Source organism: Oryzias latipes, chromosome 5 (assembly GCF_002234675.1).
Source record: "Oryzias latipes chromosome 5, ASM223467v1".
NCBI lineage: Eukaryota > Metazoa > Chordata > Actinopteri > Beloniformes > Adrianichthyidae > Oryzias > Oryzias latipes.
Window position 1 is genome coordinate 10160466 of NC_019863.2, and position 22116 is coordinate 10182581.

The 22116-nt window shown below is 37.0% G+C and overlaps 1 protein-coding gene across 1 annotated transcript; it reads right to left on the bottom strand.

Annotated features, from left to right (window-relative positions):
• Positions 1-3369: 3369 nt before the first annotated feature.
• pde1b (phosphodiesterase 1B) lies at positions 3370-21735 on the bottom strand. Its single transcript, XM_004068669.4, has 14 exons — positions 21500-21735; positions 19313-19426; positions 15863-16045; positions 15392-15458; positions 15144-15260; positions 14756-14896; positions 13095-13195; positions 11679-11804; positions 10438-10539; positions 10211-10331; positions 6421-6502; positions 5993-6110; positions 4165-4301; positions 3370-3800 (listed from the first exon to the last, which is right to left on the bottom strand). The coding sequence occupies exons 1-14, from the start codon at positions 21550-21552 to the stop codon at positions 3703-3705; spliced, it is 1560 nt and encodes a 519-aa protein (XP_004068717.1). The 5' UTR covers positions 21553-21735; the 3' UTR covers positions 3370-3702.
• Between the last annotated feature and the right edge of the window lie 381 nt (positions 21736-22116).

Sequence of the window (22116 nt, forward strand, 5' to 3'; positions counted from 1 at the left end):
TTTTTTTTATTTTATTTTTTTTTTAACTTGTCCTGTCCAACAGCTAGGCAAACAGATGAGAGCTGAGGGCCTCTTGTGTTGGACATATTTTATTTTAACAAGAGGGGTTATTCATCTTCAGACAAACCAAAGGTATGTCTGAATAAACCCCTTTTGTAATTGAGGCCAAACTTTATTAATTTCAATCATGTTTGAAAATCTTTGGTGTTGGACCGGACGGAAAAGGAAAGAGGGGAAGAAGAGAGAGGGACGTTAGAGAGAGGGGGGGGTAGGAGGGTGATAATAGGAGGGGAAGGGGGGTAAGACCATGAAGCAGCATAGAGCAGACAGGTTTACTGGTTGTTTATCGTTACGGTACGGTTCAAATGTAGTACAAAAAGGGCGGGGCCTGTTCACACACACTCAAATATTATCAACACACCTGCTAGCCGCAAAAATGTCCACATGTCAACATGCACACAAAACAGATAGTGTTCACAAACGCATACCTATGCCTTTAAACCAACTAGTGTGAAATCTTTCATTCATTCAGTCATGCAAACTATTAGTGCAAAGGTGAGCTAACACCTGTGCTCAGGTGAGTGTTTATGTTCTTCTAAAATGGATGGTGGAATGTGAAAAGAAGGAGGAGGAGCGCCCAGCCACCCCCACACCCATACCCCCGCCGCAGCAGCAGCGGCAGCCGGAATTCCCCCAACACCACACGGGAGCAGGCAGGGAACAACCGATTTAAACAATTTAACATTTTCTACATTTCCAAACTCGACTTTTGTTTTGTACTTAAGGAACATTTAATCTTAATTTATGTTATAATGTTAATTTATTTAGCAATCTTTTTATTGGATGAATAAATATCTTCAAATCTCTAAAGTATTTTTTATAATCTAAAATTTTACAAGATTATACTCATATTTTTATTCATGAAGGCATCTTTGTAGATGCCACATTTCTGAATCCAGTTAAATCATTTGGAATAGTAATAAAGACCATTATGACTCAATGTGCTCAAGGTTTTCCAGTGTTTAGGAAGAATACAAAAAAGCAGAAATCTAAAAGAATGTTATTCTTTTAGATACAACATGTCAAGCATTTTTATCTATATGAAAATGAATGCCAAGCGTCATTACTTAAAAAATGTTCTCAAAACTCTGAATATTTTTTAACTCTTTACTTTTGGTAAAATTCCTAAATCCTGGTTTTGTGTGTGTAAATCTTATTGCTGCATTCCAGAGCGATAACATACACATAGATGTTTACAGAACTGCACTGACACAGCTCGCAGTCAAGTTGTGTTGACGGTGGTTTATTAAAATGAAACCTGTCTGCAGATAAATGTACACATGAACATGGAAAACCCAAGTAAACAAACTGCACAGATTTACCACACATAGATGGGACTCTTCAGCCCTGATCATAATACACCATCTTGCATGGCACTGAATGTGGATCAAGAACTTTTGACAAAATAGAAGGCATTGATTTTGCTGGACCATGTGAACAAACAGCAAATCAAGTGGATTTTAATTTTAAGTTTATTCTGTTTAATATTTTTTTTATTTCACCTTTTATTTTTTGAGCAGTTTTTGTTGTTCGCTCATCCATGCTTTTCTACACCCATTATCATACAAAGGCAAATACATGACAATCTTTGAATAACTGTTTCCCAATAGTTGATGCATTTAAGAGGAAAAAATGGTTTGAACTAGTCAAAAAATATTGGTTGGATGCCACTTTAACAAGAGTTGATTTCACAGCTGCAACATTCCTGTTAGAACGTTTTGTTTGTCTGTGGCTGTGAACTTATGGATCATGTAATGTTGTATTTTTAAACTGTAACAGTGTTCTTTACAGAAGTTAATCCTGTGGGGATTTTTTTCTGTTTGAGTTTGAATTCATTTGAAATATTGTTACTGCTGTAATCTTAAGTTGATTGCTACATTAAAATCTTATCTTCAAACTGACGGCAGTGTATTTAGTCTGCTATGGCTCTCTAGAAACATCTTCTGCTGATGGCTTGTCCATAACAAAACGAACCTGCTCTTTTATTAAAATGATGTCAGATGAAACACATTTGAATGGAATGTCAGGTCCAAACTTAACATTGCACCACTGATCACAAGTTTAACTGAGGTAACTTTGAATTTTAACCCAAAATAGAAACTCTGCAATTAATAATTTAAAGTAGTCAGAGCTGTGTGCATAAAATGCATTCCCTACATATTTTATTAACAAGTTGGCATATTACTAATGACTATACTACGAATGCAACAATTTGACAGGATAGCCACAATGAAACTGGGATTTTATTGTATTTTGATGCTAAACTTACATTTTCAATTAGACCTTTAGAGGCAATTCTAACGTCACCGGACACAGAGCGCTTTCAGTGATATAACCAAGAAAACAAACTGCAGTTTATTGGTTTAATTAGGCCTGTGTTGTAAAAAATGTTAAAGGGAAAACTGAATTATTTAGCATTTTAATGAGCTTTCAAGAAAATCTACAGGGTGCAATTATCTCAAAACAAAGATTTGTTATTTTAATCAAAAATGACTGCATTAAAAACACTTTTTTGAACATTTTAATTACTTTTTTTTCTGATCACACATAGACCTGTTCAAGATATTAACTGCAACAAAAATAAAATAAAATATAGAAGTTTATTTTTGACCTCTTTAGTTTAGCCTGGTCTTTGCTCAATGGCCCCTCCTGCTGGAAAAGCAAAAATTGAAAACTGAAATAACCCACAATCACAGCTCCTGCTGTTCGCGTGGAACAAAATTTTCACAGATAAAGTGAAATTTAGAGTTTTAGTCTTAGGTTTATGGAAACATGTTGGCCTTATTGAAAGTGATTTATTGTTACACTAAAGACATATAACTTGTTTTGGGCAGCTGCAGTTTTGGATCATTTATGGCCCCTTGCATAAATCACTCAGTCATATAAAACCTTAAAGTATAAAATTGCATGGTGTTCTGTATTCAATAATAATTTCAAGTTTGTAGATTAGGAAATCTGTTTAACCCTTTTGCTATCCTAGGCACGTTAACATTGGGAGTGGGGTCATCTGGACCCCACACGACAGTGCGCTGAACCTTTTTCTTCAATGATTTGTGATCTTCACTGGTTTCCATGGATTACATGAAATCCTCTTCACCTTTATCCACCTTTGTCATTGTAGGGAGAACACGTCAATGGTCATCTTGACCCCATAGGATAGCACAAGGGTTAATTTATTTTTCTTTACTGAAAACAGATTAAATGGTACAAAATAAGTGACCAAAATTGACTGGATGGTGTCAGAAAAAACCCTTGGGCTGTACCTTCAAACCCAACTGGTGAAGAACATGAAAATGAACCACAAAAGCCTAAAATAAAATTACATTTTATTCCAAGTTAAAATCATTTGTGGAGTCCTGAAAACTTCAGTGTTTATTGTTCTGTTGACTGTCTATAGAATGACCAGCATGTCCATTTTGCTTTAAATTATTGCAATATGCTGCTCTTAAGACATGAGGCCATTTCTGAGATCACACCTTACCTTGGGAAGATGGTCTTGTTTAAAAAAATATCTCACACTCCTTTTTCCTTCACTAGATAACTGGTGCTTTCCTGTTTCGTTTAAAAAACAGTCGAGTCACTGCAGACTTGAAAACATCTGTAGCTGCACAAAACAAGAGCGCAATACAAAAGAAGTCCTGTTCACTGCTGTGTGTCTGCAGTCAGCACCTGCAGGGATTTTTCTGACAGCTCCTCTTGCCTCGATGTCTGTTCTTTTGTAACGCTGGGCTCTGAAAATCCTGCAAGACACAGAACATTGGAAAATATGGTTAGCGTAAAAGGAAAACTGTCGTTTATTATTGATAGTCTGGCATGACATCACCCCAGTCCTGATTGATTAAGATAAGAAATCAAATCATCAAGGCTGTGCACACTTCTTCAGTAATGTGGCTTTATCCCTCCCAGATCAGTGTATTGTATGTTATTCTAGCCCATTGGAAAGTACTTGATGTAACTTGGCAATTCCCAACAACTAATTTCATAAATTCTGGGATAATTGTGGTATTGAACTTGACTGTGTCTATTTTTGTTCTTTTTCTCTACTCATAATTAGATTTGTAGTGTGTATTTATAGGAAAATAAAGAAATGAAATGACTACATACCATTAGAGGTACTGTCTTTCCATTGGATCTTGTTGTCTTCAGTGTGTCGAGTCCAAGTAGAGCGAAAGCTCACTAACTCAGCTGTGATGTGTGCATGACTCCATTGCAGACCTCTGGAGCTCTCCTTCCAAAGATTACTGTTGACATATCACAGATGCACATTACCATGATTTGTTTTTTTCTTAAATTTTGCACTAACAAGCAAAGACTTTAAGAAGTCAGCAAACATGTATTCTGCTTTTCAAACACTCAATAAACATAAGAACGTTTTTTTTTATACATTTTGAGTGTTTGGCTTTTTGTATCTAAGGTTGAGTGTACTCACTGTGTTTATTTTTAAAGTGGTTATTGGTTGTTTAAAGTATGTCATTATCCAGAACAGTTTGTCTTGTTATTTTACAACAACTTTAAGTACAACCAGACCAACACATAAATACGTTTTTATTTTAATCAAGTCTAAAACAGGCTATATCAGTTTGCATGTCTAGAATAACACATTTTTTCTTTATGAAGTCACTTTTTACAGTCAAAATGAGAAAGAGCGATTAATTCAAATGTCTCTAATTCTCTGACAACCAAATCAGTGTGTTTTAAACCTTTCATTTTCCTCTTTCTTGAGAAACGTGAAACTTTATATATATATATATATATATATATAAAGTATATATTTTATTTATATATATATATATATATATATATATATATATATAAATAAAATTTATTTAAGCTCTCACAACAGAAAGTCAAACCTTCCTTAGACCTTAAATGTAAATGAAAAACATAAAAAATGAGAATTCACAAAACATTGCTAAGATTAAATCAAATTGGGATGAAATGTCTCTACAGGGAAACAGTTTGCTGTATCATGTTTTACTGATATTCTTGGCATCATCGAATAGAGAAACAGAATTTGTTTCCAGATAAATGTTGAGCTGGATGATTTGCGAGGCACACTTCTTTGGGTTTAACTCACACCAAGGTCATCCGGAACCGACAAATCTGAGTGCTACAGTGGTGGACACTCCGAAACAGCAGAGTGGAGAGGCAGAGCTAATATGGCTGTTTCATTTGTGCTTCTGCAGTCTGTGATCACTTTTTTTTTTTGGGGGGGGGGTAAATTCCAATGTACATTTTTAAAAGTGTTAAGGTAAAACAATATCAAGTGCAAAATTGAAACGATATGCTAGCAAGCTGTCCTGGCCGGCCTGCTTTGATGATGGGGAGGCCTGGCCTGCCCTCTGGCATTGGGCCTGATCCAAGTTAAACTATATCATATCTTACAAAATGCAATAAGGTAGAAAAAAATATATGCCATGGCTTTTCTGAACTCCTAAACGCAATAGAGTTATTAGTTTAAGGATCTGTTTTTGAAACACAAACATGTTTCATGCAGCAATTGTAGTCCAAAACATGTTTGAAAACACTTTTACAAAGTCTAAGAGAGTAAAAAAAGAGGCAAACCACAAGCAATGCAAAATGCTATAGATGCATTTGACATTATTTAACACAGTGAACGTATTTCTATCATTTAGACATTTTTGTAATTGTTTTTGTTGTGAAGTTTAATAAAAATGAATGCCCGTGTTTGCCGGTGATGGAATAGGACTCCCAAAACAAAAGCATCCCCACAAGCTCATACACAACTCTTACAATTGTATCGTTTAACAAAATAATTTGTTCTTCCATAAGGGCTGAACAAAACATCCTTTATTCTACATCTGAGGTCATTTTCATTTAAAAAGATTCAAAATTACCTTTGAGAAACTGCAACAATGGAAACTCTTTGCTCCTTTCTAAATGAAGACAAGGCCAGTGTGCGTGTGCTCACCTGTGTCTGTTACAGGGGTCTGGAGGTCCGGGGTTCTCCTCCACCAAAGGAATAACAATCTTTTCAGCCATATCCGTCAGCAGAGAAAATGTGGGGTACACGATGAAATCGATGAAACCTTCAAGAGCAAATCATCATGTGAAGCAACTGAGCTGCAAAAGGATTCACTGTGGCTGTTTGGCATTTAAATAGGATGAAAACATCAGGGCATTTATACTCTATTGCAGATGTGAGTTAAATAAAAGGTTTGTACAAACCTGACTTTTATGTTGCATTTGGAAGAAGAAGGAGAAAAGTGTGTATAAACAACATGAAAAATGGCTCATAACTGTATTAGTGAATCTTTTTTCTCAATCTTTTAATAGAGAAAACTTGTTTGATTGGTAAAAAAGAAACCCTGGTGAACAACAGCGCTGTGTGAGACGTACCGATCTGAGACTCTGCTATCAAGGTGGTTTTTCGATCACACAGTGGAGAGAAGGGAAGGTCGAGCGCCGCCTCTCTATCACCCTCACAAAGATAAAAGAGAGCAACACAGGATACTTAGAGTCCATCCCACACCTCACCTGAAATAACTCTTTAAAGTGCAGTTTACTCCAACACCCACAAACTAAACATAGCTGGTTAGTAGTGTAGGTTTTGTGTTAAAAAAACATTAGAGGATCTTGCCAATTTGACATTTCCACATTCTTTTTATTTAAAAAAATGTGTATGTGTGTCAAGCAACTCTTCTTTTATATTTTGTCATCAAGCCAAGTTAAAAAGGAGGAGAGTAAGAACCATTTAGTTCTATATTAACTGCAAATCCACCCATTACTATGGGCACTTGATTCAAATGAGTGAGCATTTCTATGGAAACATCCTCAAGGTGATTCTACCCCTTTCTTTCTTTGACTCACACCCTTAACCAGGGTAGAGAAGGATCTGATGCTAGATTATTGGCCATAATAAAAAAAATGGAAATAAAAAATGTTTACAAGGGAACTATTGTTAATATTTATCTAAATGATGTTTCCTATTTCTTATTCAATTTAAGTTTTTTTTTTTTATCTTCTCACTTACAGCATGCCAATAGGCTTTTACTTTTAGTGTGGTCACTACAGCTGCTTTAGTTCCTTTTTATGTTTATAAAATAGAGTAATAGAAAAAAGAGTTAAAATACTCCCACATAAGGCATTATTCTTATATTGCCTTGATGTAACTAAAAACAACAGAAAAACTGGTGACTGGTTCACTCTTAAACCCCTGGTGGTGGCTTTGCTACTAGGTGCCAAACTCTAACCCCCAGGTGCAATGTGGGGTTCAGTGTCTTGCCCAAGGACACTTTGACACATGAGCAAAGCAGGAACTGAACCTGTGATCTTCTGATCAGAAGTTGACTACTCTACCTCTGCTCCACAGCCTGCCATCAACAGAAAACATTCATTCTCCAAGGTGGGAACCTTAAGAACCTTCACTGACAAGGTGGGACGGGTCCTACCAAGTTCCATCGACCATAATAAATGGGGGTGGAACAATTATTCCATGAATCTATTAAGATATGATCCAACCTAATTGGTCTTCTGAGGCGAGCTGTTCATCGAATTGACCTGTCTTGGATTTCTTATTTAGGGGGAGTTGTCCCAGACCCAATGAATGAAAAAAACTCCTCCTGGGATAGGGTAAGGAGGTTCCTGACAGCAGTGTGCCTGATGCGATGTTTTTGCCATGCTGCTCACAGCATGTCAGCGAGACCAACGTTGGAGGTAATAAACTACTCTGAGTCGTACACATGTACATTCATACCTTTTGGAATGTTTATGCTGATTTTAATCTGGCGATTCTGTCCAAAAGAGACTGAAACTTCCATCCATCCATCCATTCATTTTCCAATGTCTTTTAATCCCTTTTGGGTCACGGGGTTGCTGGGGTCTGTCCTTGCTATCCTTACCACCAAAGGTGTCATACACTCCAAACAGTGTGCCAGTCTGTCGAAGGGCCAGCAGCCACACACATACACATTCACACCTAGAGACAATTTAGAGACATTTCACAAACTTTTGTATACCTATGAAGCATGTCTTTGGACTGCGGGAGGAAGCCAGAGTGCCCGGATCCCAGTGTGGATCTCACTATGAAACTCTGTGGAAACTATGGTGGTAAAATGTTTTTAGGGATGCTCAAAGCTGGCAATCTGTCTGTGTAACCCTTGTGCTATCCTAGGCACTTAGGATCGATGATGCCATAGTTTATGGTACATCCTCCGCAGTGATAAGGCCGACCACTAGGAGTGTAGGAAAAAAAAATCTATCTGAATATATATGGTGATATTTCACCCAGTGATAATTGCAATGGTTTAAAATACTGTCGAGACCATATTTATTTGATTATATGTGAGCGTCCTTCAGCGTCTAACTCTTGTTTTCCACTTAAACCCCCGATCGCTAGTTGGCAGCACAGCCCACAGAGCCTCTTTGAGCAGCTCTGCACTGCACAAAACAACTACAAGAAGAAGCGAGAAGCAGCTTGTGTTAAATACTCAGTCAGCGTTGCGTTTCTACCTACATGGATTAAGGCATAATCATTCTATGTTTTTTTTATACTGAAAAATGTTTGGATATGTAAATCGGACAATGTTGACTGCTCCCTTTATCTTAATTTACCAAAAGAAACGCACTATGAATTTGCTTGGTTGAAAGCTATTTGTACATGAGATACAGTTACAGTGCTTAACATTGTGATCAGTAAATAAAATTAATTTAAAAATTGAATTACAAAGAAAGGCATATTTATATTCAGGTAGAGTTTCTTTCTAGGTCATACGCTTTACAAAAATATTTTTAAATTGTCTGGAACAGTTTTTGGATGTATCGCGATATGTATTATATCGTGATACTCTTGCCAATACACCCCCTTACTGACCACATTGAGAGCCGCTGCAGTTGGCAGCAATGTGGCGCATTCCTCTCCAAGTCCAATCTGACTTGTCAGAGTTGGTATGCAGATCAGCTCAGAACACGGAGTTCTAATCGAAGGTCACAGAACAATCTCTGTTTTTAACTGAGTACCAAAGAGCCAGACAGTCCCATCAGTGAAAAATGAAGTATTTTAGGAGTAGTGACACAGGCTTGTCCCTGGGGAAACCCATCAATCAACATAACATTGGCAGACGCAAGATTCAATCAGTACAACACCAGTCATCAACAACACAAACATGGACACATAACAACACCCCGTTTCACAAACCCTTTAAAAATGTAAACCTTTTTTCTCTGGTCCTCACTTCCTATTTTGTAAATCCAACATCTTGCCTGTGACAAAATAAAAAAGATGTTTGCAGGAACGTGGTGAGATTTAAAACTCCCTGTGTTCAAAGAATTAGACTACGGCACTATTTTTGACTTGCAGCTTGAAGATACAAGGTAAGACGTTTTTTGCTTATAGTATCTTGAGATAGAGAATCCAGATGGAAAAAACCCTCAACTATACAACAAGAGGTTTACTGTTTTATGCGAGAGGCGTCATCTCTGATCATCATCTCCGTACTTTTTATCATCATTGAAATCGACCTTTATTTTTAATGAAGTGAACTAAAAAGTCAAAAACAGGAGGGAGATGCAGGAAAAACTGAACATCTTATGTCTTGATGGGTACATTTCTTGCTACATCTTGGTTTTTGTATTTTTGGTCTCTAGTTCAAGGACATTATCCAGTTCCAGGCGGCAAAGACTAAACACAACCACCTTGCAGTAGCACAGAGTGTTTAAAGGGTCTCTGTCTGGCTCTTTAGGGGGAATTCTGTTCTGTTATCCATCATGTGCTTTTTAGTGCTCTATGCTTTCAAGTAGACAAAAACCTCCGCAGCTTGAGTCTGTCTTTCCTCTATTTTCAAGCAGAAGAGTTTTTCTTTTACTTTAACAGTGAACTGTTTGAAATGTTACTCCTGAAACTTTCTCTGTGAGTTGTTGACACTCAAAGTACTTTTTTACTTGGGGTCTTTTTGAGTAGAAACACCTTCACTCCTCTGAAGTAACATTTTTTTCTAGAGCTTTTCAACATTTTATGCAAAACCACAGGATTACATCAAGCTCTTAAATGCAGCCCCACAACAAAATAAAGTATAAACACTCTTACCAATCTGCTGCAATACTTCGAGTCAAATTAGGTAACCAAAAAATTCCAAATGTACAGTACTTTAATATGAAAACAGAATAAAGACAGATTTATTAGTGTTCCTACCTGCCTGAAAAACTCCTCCATCAAGGCTTTGGTCCAGCGAGAGTGCAGTGCCCAAGGCTTGGATGGGTGGCTTATGTCAGCTGTGTGTAGTAACAGAGACAGCGCTTTGGGCTTATCTATCCTGATGGAGAAAGCATAATGCACTTCTTGATTTTGTTTTTAGCCTTTTCTGTCTTTTCCATGCTGAACATTAACTCTTTCAACCATTAACAGACAATTTGTGTTACCGTTCCTGTTGCTGTAGACAGGACTTCATTGCTTTGACTTGGACTAGGTGAAAGGTCATGTCTGTCGCCAACACCATGTCTATAACAAGCGATCTCAGTTCCCTGCAAGGAAATAAGTTTAAGGTTGACTGACTTTCTTATACGTTTTGACCTTGACTGATCAGACGTAGAAATGTCAATTAAAACTGGCGCAGAGGAGGTCGTGTGATTTCAACCTTCTCAGAATTTCGAATGGAATCTTTTTCTTGTTTCCATGGCAACACTGACTGCCAGCCTAGTCAATTTTAGTGTTCTGCTTGTGCTTTACTGTGCTGCTATGTGCACTGAGTTCCACTGTGTAAAACATAGCTTACATGGACAGTCAGCAAGTATTCAGGCGCCTCATACACGGTAAATATTTTTCATTACAAACATGCTTTGCTTACAAATTTAAATGGTAAATGGCTTCCACTTATATAGCTTCTTAGTACCTTATTCAAGGCCTGAAGCGCTCTTCAAACACTGTCCCCTTCACTCACACATTTATACCCTAATGTGTGGAAATGGGAAGAAATCCACCGTCAAATTCAGTTCTCAACTCTTGTCAAAACTATGTTTAGTTGTTAAATGTTGGCATCATTCAATTGGTAGTCATGGTTCATTTAGATCATTTGAGCAGCTTTGGAGGAGCTCAGAAACCCTAAAGAAAAACTATATAAGGTTACCCCCAGCAAGGGTTTTTTCTGTCTATCATTAACCAAGTCTGATCTGAGATGAGTTAGCATAGCAAAAATAAATACATTTAAAGAAAATTACCTCTTAAAATGTGATTTTGGGTGACCTAACAAAAAGTTTAATTCATAAAATAAGTCATCGTAAAAAAAGTTCATCCATTTTAGCTATGAGGACATTGTTTATTGTGTTTGTCCAGAAATAAAATTTGATATTTAAGGAGTGCAACAAAATTTTTTATCTTGTGATCGAGCTGTCACCATCAAGACATGTTTTTTTGTTGATCAGGATTTAAAGCTGTAAAAAAATTACAGTCTATTGCTCAGAGGACAAATTTTTAATTTTGAATAAAACCTTTCCCATAACCAATGCCAATAGATAAAAACATGTATTAAGTAGTCCAATTGTTTCATAGTTCATCAAACAAATTTAAATCTGGTCCCATTATTAAATGATTGAGGAATGACGAATGGAAATTAACTGTATGTAGTATAAAATATATAAAAACAGTAAAAATGCCATAATCTCACATCCATTCCTCCCGTGTCAAGTGAACAAATATGTTCACTTGTTCATCTTGCAGGAGACGAAAAGCTGCACTTAAGTGATGACTTTCTTGTACGGATCGGTCATTGTAAATCAGTGCCAAGTCTGACCTGAAAAAAAAGGACAGAGATGAAGCAGGGATAGAAAAAGGACAAATGAGGCGGTCATCAAGTTGGCAGCCATTCAAACACAGTGTTAGTTTGAGAAAAAAAGAAGGATGACGGAAGAAAAGAGGGTCCACAAGTTTAATTATATTTCTGCAAAATAAATGTATAAAATGTAATTAAAAACAGAGACAGAAAAGAAATTAATACTTTTTTTGTAAACAAGCAGCATGTTGGCAGTAAAAATTCAATAAAACATTTCTGTATCCATCAAGCTTCTACTAACCCTCGCAGTTAAATGAATATTATAAATGAAATTAAATACTTCAAAGTCCATTGTTAGGGGCACTTTAAAGTGATTTCAAACGATTTTTAAAATTCTTGAGCAGCAAAGTTCAACTTTACTTAAATGAAATTGCAGAGAATGTGCAATCAACTGAAATGTCTGTTTTTTTTCATGACATTTAAAAAACATTGTTAGTGATTTGACATTTGATGTGGAAGCTGCTGCAGTTTTCAGAGGACAAACAGAGCAATTAAATATGTAATTGAAAGGATAAACATGTAAAGAGACAGCTGCAAACAGAAGCCTGCAGGATGAGATATTTGATGCATGAAGGATTAAAAAAATCTCTGCTTAAATTAATTTGAAAAAATGGCAAAGAAACAGAATACTATAAGCACTATATTGTGAGATGAGAACTGATGACATATACAATCCACAGGAGCCTCTTGGAGAACTAATCTGACATAGTTAAGGAAATATTTTTTCTGATTTATTTTCTTTTGGATGTCACTTTTTTCCGTATTACATGAAAATGAAAAGAAACCTTTTTTGTGCTTTTGTACATAAAATGAATTCGTATGGGAGATCATATGCAGAAAATTGATTTAAAGCAAAAGACTTTGAGTCTTAAGAGCATGTCAGAGCGTCACTAAAACTACAAAAAACTTTTAATACTTCAAAAAACGATTTACTCAAAGCTTCAGGGGTTGAATGTGAAGCTCAGAAAATATGTCTTTGCCATACTTGGATAACTGTAGCATCCAAAGAAAGCCCCTTTATTTCAGAAATTATTTTTTTAAGTATGATGAGTGTCAGGAGACCATCTAAAAATATGCCAATCCTTTCATAAGGGGATGTTTGCTTTAGAGCACTTTTGTATCCTCCTAAAATGGCCCTTCTTTACTGAGTCTATGTTTTCTCCTTTGTTGTTTAACCACAGGAAGTGACTTTTAATAACAGGTGGTTAACTACGTGAAGTTCAATGGAAACAGGAATGCATTAAGGCTTACTTTGTGTGGATGTGAAAGTTGTTTGTGGTTCCTGTGTGTTCAAAGTCATGAATGGCTGCAGCAAAAAGTGATCCCAGGACCTCCAGCTCCGTCAACCAGTGCTTGTTGGGAGACAAAAGAAAAGATTAACATTTAAATGCAACGATGTATAAGTAAGCATTTGCAGAAAGACAACAGTTCATACAACCACTAAAAACTTCACAGCATGATGGTTTAAAAAACTGCAATACAATTAAAAAAATGAAATGCAAGAAAGTCAAGACTCAATTACAATGTTCTGATACATTAACTTTACAGATGGAAATGCACAAGTTCATGCTGCAGAAAATATGCTTTTATTTTAGCAGATTTAGGATAATTTCATTTGTTTAAACTTATTTTTGACTTTTTGTCTTGATATTAACCCTTCATCTGTACATTTGCACAAACATAATGAATCACTGTGAAACACGTTTTTATAATAATTCACAAATAGTATGCATCATAATTGTATACATTTATATGATTAATTAATATATAGTTATTAATTATATCATTATAAAATATATATATTAATTGTTTTAAAAACAGTGTTTTAAAAGTATCATATCACATTTCCCTGCATGCTGTTTTTATTAAAATAAGAAAGTTTTAAAAATTAAATAAAACTTGATTTTTGTAAATAATCTCAGTGCAAACAACCTTTACTTTTAATGTTAAATTGATTATTTTAAATGTTTCAGTTTGAAGACTAATTAGAAGCAATGCAAGTCTTCCTTCCAACATATCTGAAACTTATCTAAAAATTGTGAAGCCAACAATACGGCTGGTCTCAACGTTCTGTGAATATTAGTGGAACTCAGAATGTACAATTTATCTGATTGTGGGGCTAGTATTTTTTCATTTAATTACACGAAATGCAGGGAAATTCTTTGATTGCTGCTTATTCTTTTTTTGTTTTTGGCTGCATAATTTGTAAGTATTCATCATGACAGTATAAATACAGGGGAGAGGAATACCCAAAACTCCACAAATCTGCCATGACATTTATTCTGAATCCTGTGCACATCTGGAGTTCACAGTGAAGACGTGGTTTTAGTTAGAGCTGTGGCTCAAATAAACTTTCAGATCTGAGATGTAGTATAAAATACTCTAAGAAAATCTGTTTGCCTTTCAACAAAATTTTTAAATGAACATTTTAATATTAGTAATAATATTATTTATTAATATTATTTATTTAATGGTATTTCTTGGATATTTTTTGTGCTTTTCCAGATGGTCAAAGTGCTTCCAATGTTAATTCTTTAACTCATCATTCACACTTGGTGATGGTAAGCAACCGATGTAGCCACAGCTGCCCTGGGGCAGACTGACAGGGGCGTAGCTGGCAGTACCCGCCTACGGCCCCTCTGACCATCACCGCGGGGCATTCATAGACATTCACACACCAGTGAAGCCACATGTGTTTTCCCCAAGGACACAACAATGGTTGATCTAACCATCAACCCTACAATCACTAGCTGACTTGCTCAACCCCCTGAGCCACTGCCGCCCCAAATTTGTCCCAATTCATCCTTTTTTTAACGACAGCAGCAACAAATTATGTCAGCATCTTTGTCTTCTAAAAAAAAACTAACGTCTGACGGTCAATACAGGAAACTGTTGAAGTGAGTCTGGTGTACCACAAGTCCGGAGCGGAGCAGCAGGCAGTGCAGTGTTTGAGTCACATCGGCAGCATGTATGTGGTTGTGGTAAGGGTTGTTGTGTTTACAATATCCTCGCTCCAGTGTAGACAGGAACTTTGTCAGGCATGAGATAGGAATCTGAGGAGAGAGTTATGTAATCCATAAGGTCTGCGTCAACAGTGTGAACTGTAAAGTGAGAGAGTAGTGTGCGAGTTTCTGCATTCAAATGTGACAAACATGAAACAACCTGCATGTATGACTACACATCAGAAGCACAGAGTAGAATTGAGCAGGAAAAGAAAAATCAAACAAATGGTGGCACTATGCAGTCTATGCTCAATATTGTATTTTATATTTGGTAGTAGTATCTTCAAAGTTCACAGACCTTAAAGCGTGTGTTGAGTTCATATCTGGTGATCAACTCAAAGAACAGAGCCTGCAGCGCATGATCCGAGCTGGTTGAGTTCAGAGCAAACACATCAAAGCCCCAACGGTCAACATCCTGCACAGGAAGACGAGAAAGTGGCAGAATTACTCAAACATACATGTGTTGTCTTTATAAAAGCCCCATTGAGATGACGGATTTACAGAACAAACATACACAACACTGCAAGATTCAAGGCAAAGTCTTACCCTGAGGCAGTTTACAACCGCCGCAGGTTGGTCTGGCATGGCTGCTGTGTAGGCCCTCTTGAACATCCTGAAACAATGTAGATATTATGTTGAGTTCACTTGCAGTTCAGATGTTGACACTGTGCAGCAAAGCTGGCTCAAGAGCTGTTTATATAAATTCTCTGAAGCCCCTGTCCACGATGGAGGAATGTTTTAGGGAAAAAAGGATGCTCGTGTTTTACCGTCCAGTTCTGCCATCCTTGTTTTTGTGGTGTACGTAACAGTAATTTAGAATAGTTGTAACACCAAAAAGGAAATCAGTCATTTAAAAAAAAAGTTTTATAGAATGACTAGAGTGCCTCATACATGTGGGATATAGTTACACATGTTGTGCTGCTGGCAGTACGTGGTATCACCAGTTCAGAGAAAACATCCTTGACAAAGCCCTGAGTTCATGAGAAATATGAGTTAAATAAATATGCTGTGCAATACCTCTCCACAAATATCCCGGCTTGCACTGCATGCACAATGCTGCGAAACTTGGGCTTTTCGTCTACGCGCCGTGGGGGTTGGCGAATCCTCTGAGTGAAGGTGGACGCCAGCCAGTCAGTGACTTCTGACGGCACCCCATCTGACTGCAACTGCTGCAGATCATCCTCAGAGTCCAGGTACTGCCTTTAAGAGAAGCCAAATGTTGGGATTAAAACAGAGTCAGTACGAAAATTGAATAGTCCTGTTAATCTAAGAAACAAAATCTCCTAATCTGTTATGAATGTTAAATGTGTTTGCATCTTCTGAAATGATTTGCAGTTTTAGCATCATACAGTGACCCATTGAGTCTCAGCGAACCCTTCTCTGAGGTTCTCAATCCATCAGAGTCTAAAATGGATTGTATTCTTTTACTTATCCTTCTCATAAAAAGGACTATTTATTTTATTTTCTAACTTTGGAGCCAGCCTGTTTGGCACTCATTTATTCTTTTCACTGCTATATTGTCGTATTTGTCAACGTCTCTGTCAATTTATCCATTCTAGACATAAATGGACACTGTCATCACCTTAATCTCAGAGGTGAACTCAACTTGGGTCTGACATCAGTACTGTAGACTTTGTTCTAGACTTTCCTGATGTCTTCCTGTATTTGATCATGCTTTATAATGGCTTCAATGCACTTACTGTTAGTCCATTGACTTTATAAAAAAAACAAGAATCCAGCTACAGTGTCTGAGAGGTGCAGGCAATAGATAAGCACATTCAAGTTTAATTCTATTGACATCCTGGCCACAAAAGACCTCTGAATCATGTGAGGCTATTTCATGTCTGCCAATTTTTCTCATGAAATCAATCCTAATTAAATTTGTTCACAAACCATTGTCCTTCTCATAAAACTCAACCATTACATGCATTTAAGGCTACAAAACCTTATTTTATTTAAGTATTAGTTCAGATAAAGTTCTTAGGATCAACTTTGCCTTCAGCATAGATAGCAACAGCCACCTGCCAACCAATTTATGAATGAACTTTACCAAATGGCTCCAAACCATATTTTGCACCCTACTACATGTCTGTGTGCAAATTTCCTAAAGGATTCCGGCAAAAGTGAAGCTGGTAGTCAAATATTGAAAATCAAAGATTGAAACATCCTTGACAGCTGTACTATTTACAATACACATGATCCTCATTGTCCTTCCTTTTGCCCACAGGAGGGAAAACCTGTGTGGCTCATTAGGTTTTGAGTACATCTAAACCTTGTAGGTCAAGGACCGGCCACTGAGACCATTTCATTCAAGCGATAGACACAGTTCTACCATCCATCCATCTCCTTGACCCACTGAATCCATTTTGGGGTCATGGGGTTGCTAGAGACAGCACCGTTACTGTAGGGTAAGGTGAACTCTGTACAGTTCACCAGTCCATTGCAAGGACCACACACTCACATGTACACTTAGGGGCAATTTAGGGTCACCAATTCAGCTATGAAGGCTGTTTTTGGACTGTTGGATGAAACCTGAAGAAAAACCCATTCATGTGGAGAACATACAAACTTTCTACACAAAGGTCCCAACTGGGATTTGAACCAGAGCCTTCGTGCTGTGACACAAGAGTGCTAACCACTACACCACTATACTGAGTTCTTGATTCATTATTTTTGTGAGATTATGATCTAACAAAAACTAAATACTCATTGGTACAGTTCAAAACAATGTGTTGGAAGCAGCAGAGTTTTAAAGAGTACTCTATGATGCGTGCCCTCGATGTCTGAGTGTCTCCATCGCAGATGTTGGTTGTGATGATTTGGTCATTATGGAAACTGTTGAAGGCAGGAATCATGTCCCATAAAACAAATATTTCTTGTTTGGTTGTACAAACCAATGCAGCACACATACTATGTATTTGTCTGGCTTCATTTTAGTCAGAGTACAAATATCTTTTACAAAAATCAAAGTATTTCCTGGGTGGGTTTTATTATAAAACTGATTAGTCAAACAAAAGTCTGATTTTTTTGGTTGCAGTTGATGTTAAAGTTAAATAAAAGTTGTTTTAACTTTAACATCAATTGGAGTTTTTTATTTATTCAGAAAGACCTCACTTCTCTCTGAAGGGCAATAACATGAGTAGCTAAGGAGGAAATTGCAATTAGGTGACCACTAGAAATATGGATATTGACGCCAATGTTCCACAACTGCAGCAGTATTTGTATAAAATCACAGATTTTCACCACACCTCTAACAATAATCTAGTTAATCCAATTAATTTAGTTTGTGGGTTGTGAAAAAAAAATTCATGAGGCATAAACTACAACTTTCAAGACACAAAACATCTGCTAGCAGGATGCTGTCACAGGTCTTTGAGGTCACATTCAGCGCCAAAATATTAAAACAGAGGTTTCAGTGTTCAGTGTGTGATGTGTTGATAAAGTTGCCTCAGTGGCTTGCTTTTTTCCCCTCTCTATTACTGTACAGTAATGACAGTTTATAAAATTTTATGAACATCAAATATAAGTTTGAATAATGTATAGCTGTTCCTTTAAACTATGTGTGTAAGTAATATAAGGGAATATTAAGACTGGGAAAGTCAGTTGGTCTGGATCAAGTCCTGAAACATTTAGTCTGTATTCAGGCTGCCTTCAAATGGACCATTCTGTTACTAACATAGGCTTGTCCACAAAACCATGTGACTAAAGATCACTTTAGTCATTGGCCAGGAATTACGAAGGCCGGCCAGAGCAACAAGAGAAAGAATAATGGAGCTCCTTTTGCATAGTTCTCTTATTCAAACGTAATATTTTTCTGACCAATTTTAAATGTCTGAATCAACGTCAGGTACAACACTTTTTACTTGAATGGCGGAGGCATGGTGCAAGGCGGTTACCGAGAATACTATGACTAAGCACATACGCTGATGAGTGCTTGTGAAATTGTCGGTAAAACAGTGAGAACCAATGCATATCACGTTAAAAGTTGTGTAAATGATTAGGCATTCAAAAGACCAAATTTCAATGAGTTGCTGTGTCTTCTCGTTGATCCACATATCTCTGCGGCTCATCGGTTGCTACATACTCTGTTTACGTTCTGTGATGCCCGGATACGGTAGCCGTTTTAGTTCAGTTGTTCCGCTCTGAGCACGGATTGTATTCAGACTGGGCAAAATCAGGGCTTGGTCTGACTGGAAGCAAACCAAGACCACCTCAAAAGGTATTCAGACTGAAAATGTGTTCCGAATTATAGGGGAAACAAAGTCTTCTGAACAAGATCTTCTGTGATCACAGTGATCCAAGACTGAAGTAATTCAACAAAAAACATTGTGACATGTTTTCTTGCTGTCACACAAAATAAAAAGACTCTCAGCAGTTTGTTTGCCGGACAACTTCCAATGTTGCAGATGAACAAAAAACAAAAAGTAAAAAGAGTCTGTGACTGTGTTTAGCTTTGGGCTTGATTACCTTGTTCCATCGAGATATATGCCTTCCAGCAATAATGCAGTTACATCCAGGTTCTTCTTAATTTCTTCAACTTCGACTTCTTTCTCCTCCAACTGTTTTAGAATGTTTCTCAGCCTAGAAACAAAGAAACAAAAAGAAGATAAACATTGTTTTGAGGGCAATGATCCTCAGCATAACCCTAGGCACTTTAAAGTTGGGAGTTGGGTCATCTAGACCCACTAAACAGTGCTCTGAACCTTTTTTCTTCAATGATTTGTGATCTTCACTGGTGTCCATGGATTACATGAAATCTTTCCACCTTTATCCACCTTTGTCATGGAAGGAATAACACATCAAAGTAAGGGTGGGGTAATCTAAGATAGCACAAGGGTTTAGAGAGGCAGATGTACTCACAGCAAACACTCTGAGGCACAACGACCCGAGGTTACAGCAGTTTAGTGTGTGTCAACAAATGTACACAAAATCACGTCATTAAGCAAAGAAGTAAGTAAAGCTGTCATCGAATGTTTTGCTTTTTGGGTTTTTAAACATTTTAAAGGGGGTTTTATAGTGATATTCTTCATATATTAACTTAAAAAGATAAAACAATATTTTAGGATCAGAATAGTATTTGTGAATATAAACCCTCTCATCATGTCCGTTAATATATCACACACATTGATTTTATAAAAAGTCATGACTGAAAAGGTTTTTCTACAAGTTATTTTACGCTTTATCTTTGCAGCTGAAGTAAGCATTTTGTTAGAAAATGGAAAAATGATGGGACCTTACACAAGCAACAATTAGTCAATGTTTAATCAATTATAGAAAGAGTTTCTGAGTTGAGTGGACTTCTGAGAACTCTTTGGTCATCTGTAGTTTGAAATCATTTAATCAGATTACGGCTTAGATCTGGTGGAAACATGTTCGCCTCCTGCGGTGTAATAAGAAAACCTCTGGTGTAATACATACTGTAATTTCCCTAACAGAAGGGAGTGGTCTCAAATAACAAATTTTATGTATTGGAGAAAAATCAAAAAGTTCTACTTTAAATGGATTGCATAACGTGTGTCTATTTGAAAGGGAGCTTAGTGGAATTTAACAATATAGAAGTATCTGTCTGTGTGGTTTTCATTCTGGTAAACGTTATGATGTAGAGCCAGTTCCTGAGAATGAGACACTTTTCAAATGTTTATCATGCTGACAAGAGCATTCAGAAGCTGTTGGGTCATATAAATAGCAGTCATCAGAATGTCACTGCTCACTTTCAACCTCAAATAATCTTTAATGATAAGGTTGTCTTTTTTGTATTTTACCTATTCCGAGTTGAAAGACCTTTGAGAAGACATTTACAGGAAATTACTTGTCACTGTGAGACTGTGTTTATTAAAGAATATGACAAATTCTCCTTTAGCTCAGACTTTGTTTTCTCTCTGCAGCAGCATTGCTCTGTTTACGTACACCTTAGCCCTCCATTGCTCTTGACAGAATGGCATCGGCTTTGTCACCACAAATGTATTGCTTTGTTTGTTTTCCCCACAGGTAAACCAAAAAAAGAAGGCTGACATTTTGAAATATATTTTGTGCCAACAAAGAAAGGTAGAATGTCATAGGTAGTGTGACATTCTTCCATTAGAATTAAAGAGAATTTTGTCATTAGAAAGCAAACCCAGAACCAGTTTGAAACTGACCCCCACTGACGCTTATACATCACTGTGTTAACCAAAACAAAACCACATGACTTACACTTCTGCAACACATTTTCCCCCCTCAGCAGAAGCATAGCAAAGGAAAGTGTTTAATCAGCAAAGAACAAGTGTTTGCTAGCATGCCATCTCAGGTGAATCAATAAAAAATAAATTTAACAACAAAAATCTTCCTCAATTTTTGTAGACAAAAGTTTATTTGTGTGTGTGTTTGGGTGTGTGTGAGATCATTCTTTACTTCGAATATTATCAATTCAAACAATCTAGGCTATGGTTGAAGTTTTAGTCACACATTTCCACTTCTGCATAAAAAAGTTCCACCACCACAAACATGCAACTTTGTTGCAAACAACTGGTAAGTAGATTTGAAATGCATGAATGTTTTTTTTAAGGCTCATGAATCTGATCCATCTTCCGAAAGACAAGTTTGTCTTTGTCTTTAAAAAAAAAATGGTAACATTTATCTGAAAAGTATATGTGTTAATTTAAGTATAAGCCTTACCTTGAGATAGGGATTTGCAGCCTTTTTTTGCGGATTCTCAGTAAGTCTTCCATATCACATAAAATCTTCCCTCCAGTGGATCCAGAAGTTTAACACAAAACCATCCGATGATGTTGAAAATGAAACTTGAATCAAGGAGTAGTAAGCTGAAGAGCTCTTCTAACCACCAACGCTAACTTTATGTGCCCTGAGATAGTTTCAGCAGCTCTCCCACCCCCTTCTACAGGGACCTACTTCACTTCTCACTGATTGGTTAGTCAGGCCCACACTGTGCCATTGTGTGCACATTTGTGTGCACAAGCCAGTGTGTGTGCAAGAGAGAGGGCTCCTGTCTTTGTGAGTGAGTGTTTGTGTATGGGTGTATGCTCGTTGTGTGAAGTGTAAGAGAGTTGACCTTACTCGCTGATGAAGTGTTGACTGCGGTGCTTTCAAATCCAAAATGAAAGTTTTCCACTACCGCTGAAAAACCCGAGAACCTCACAGAGCAGCTTTCACCCAAACCCTGGAGTAAGTGCAAAAAACAAAATTGGTCCTGAAAAGCAATTCACAACAACCTTTAAGGGCTGTTGAGCACAGAGAAAATATGATAGTGGCACACAGAAACCATTATGTGGACA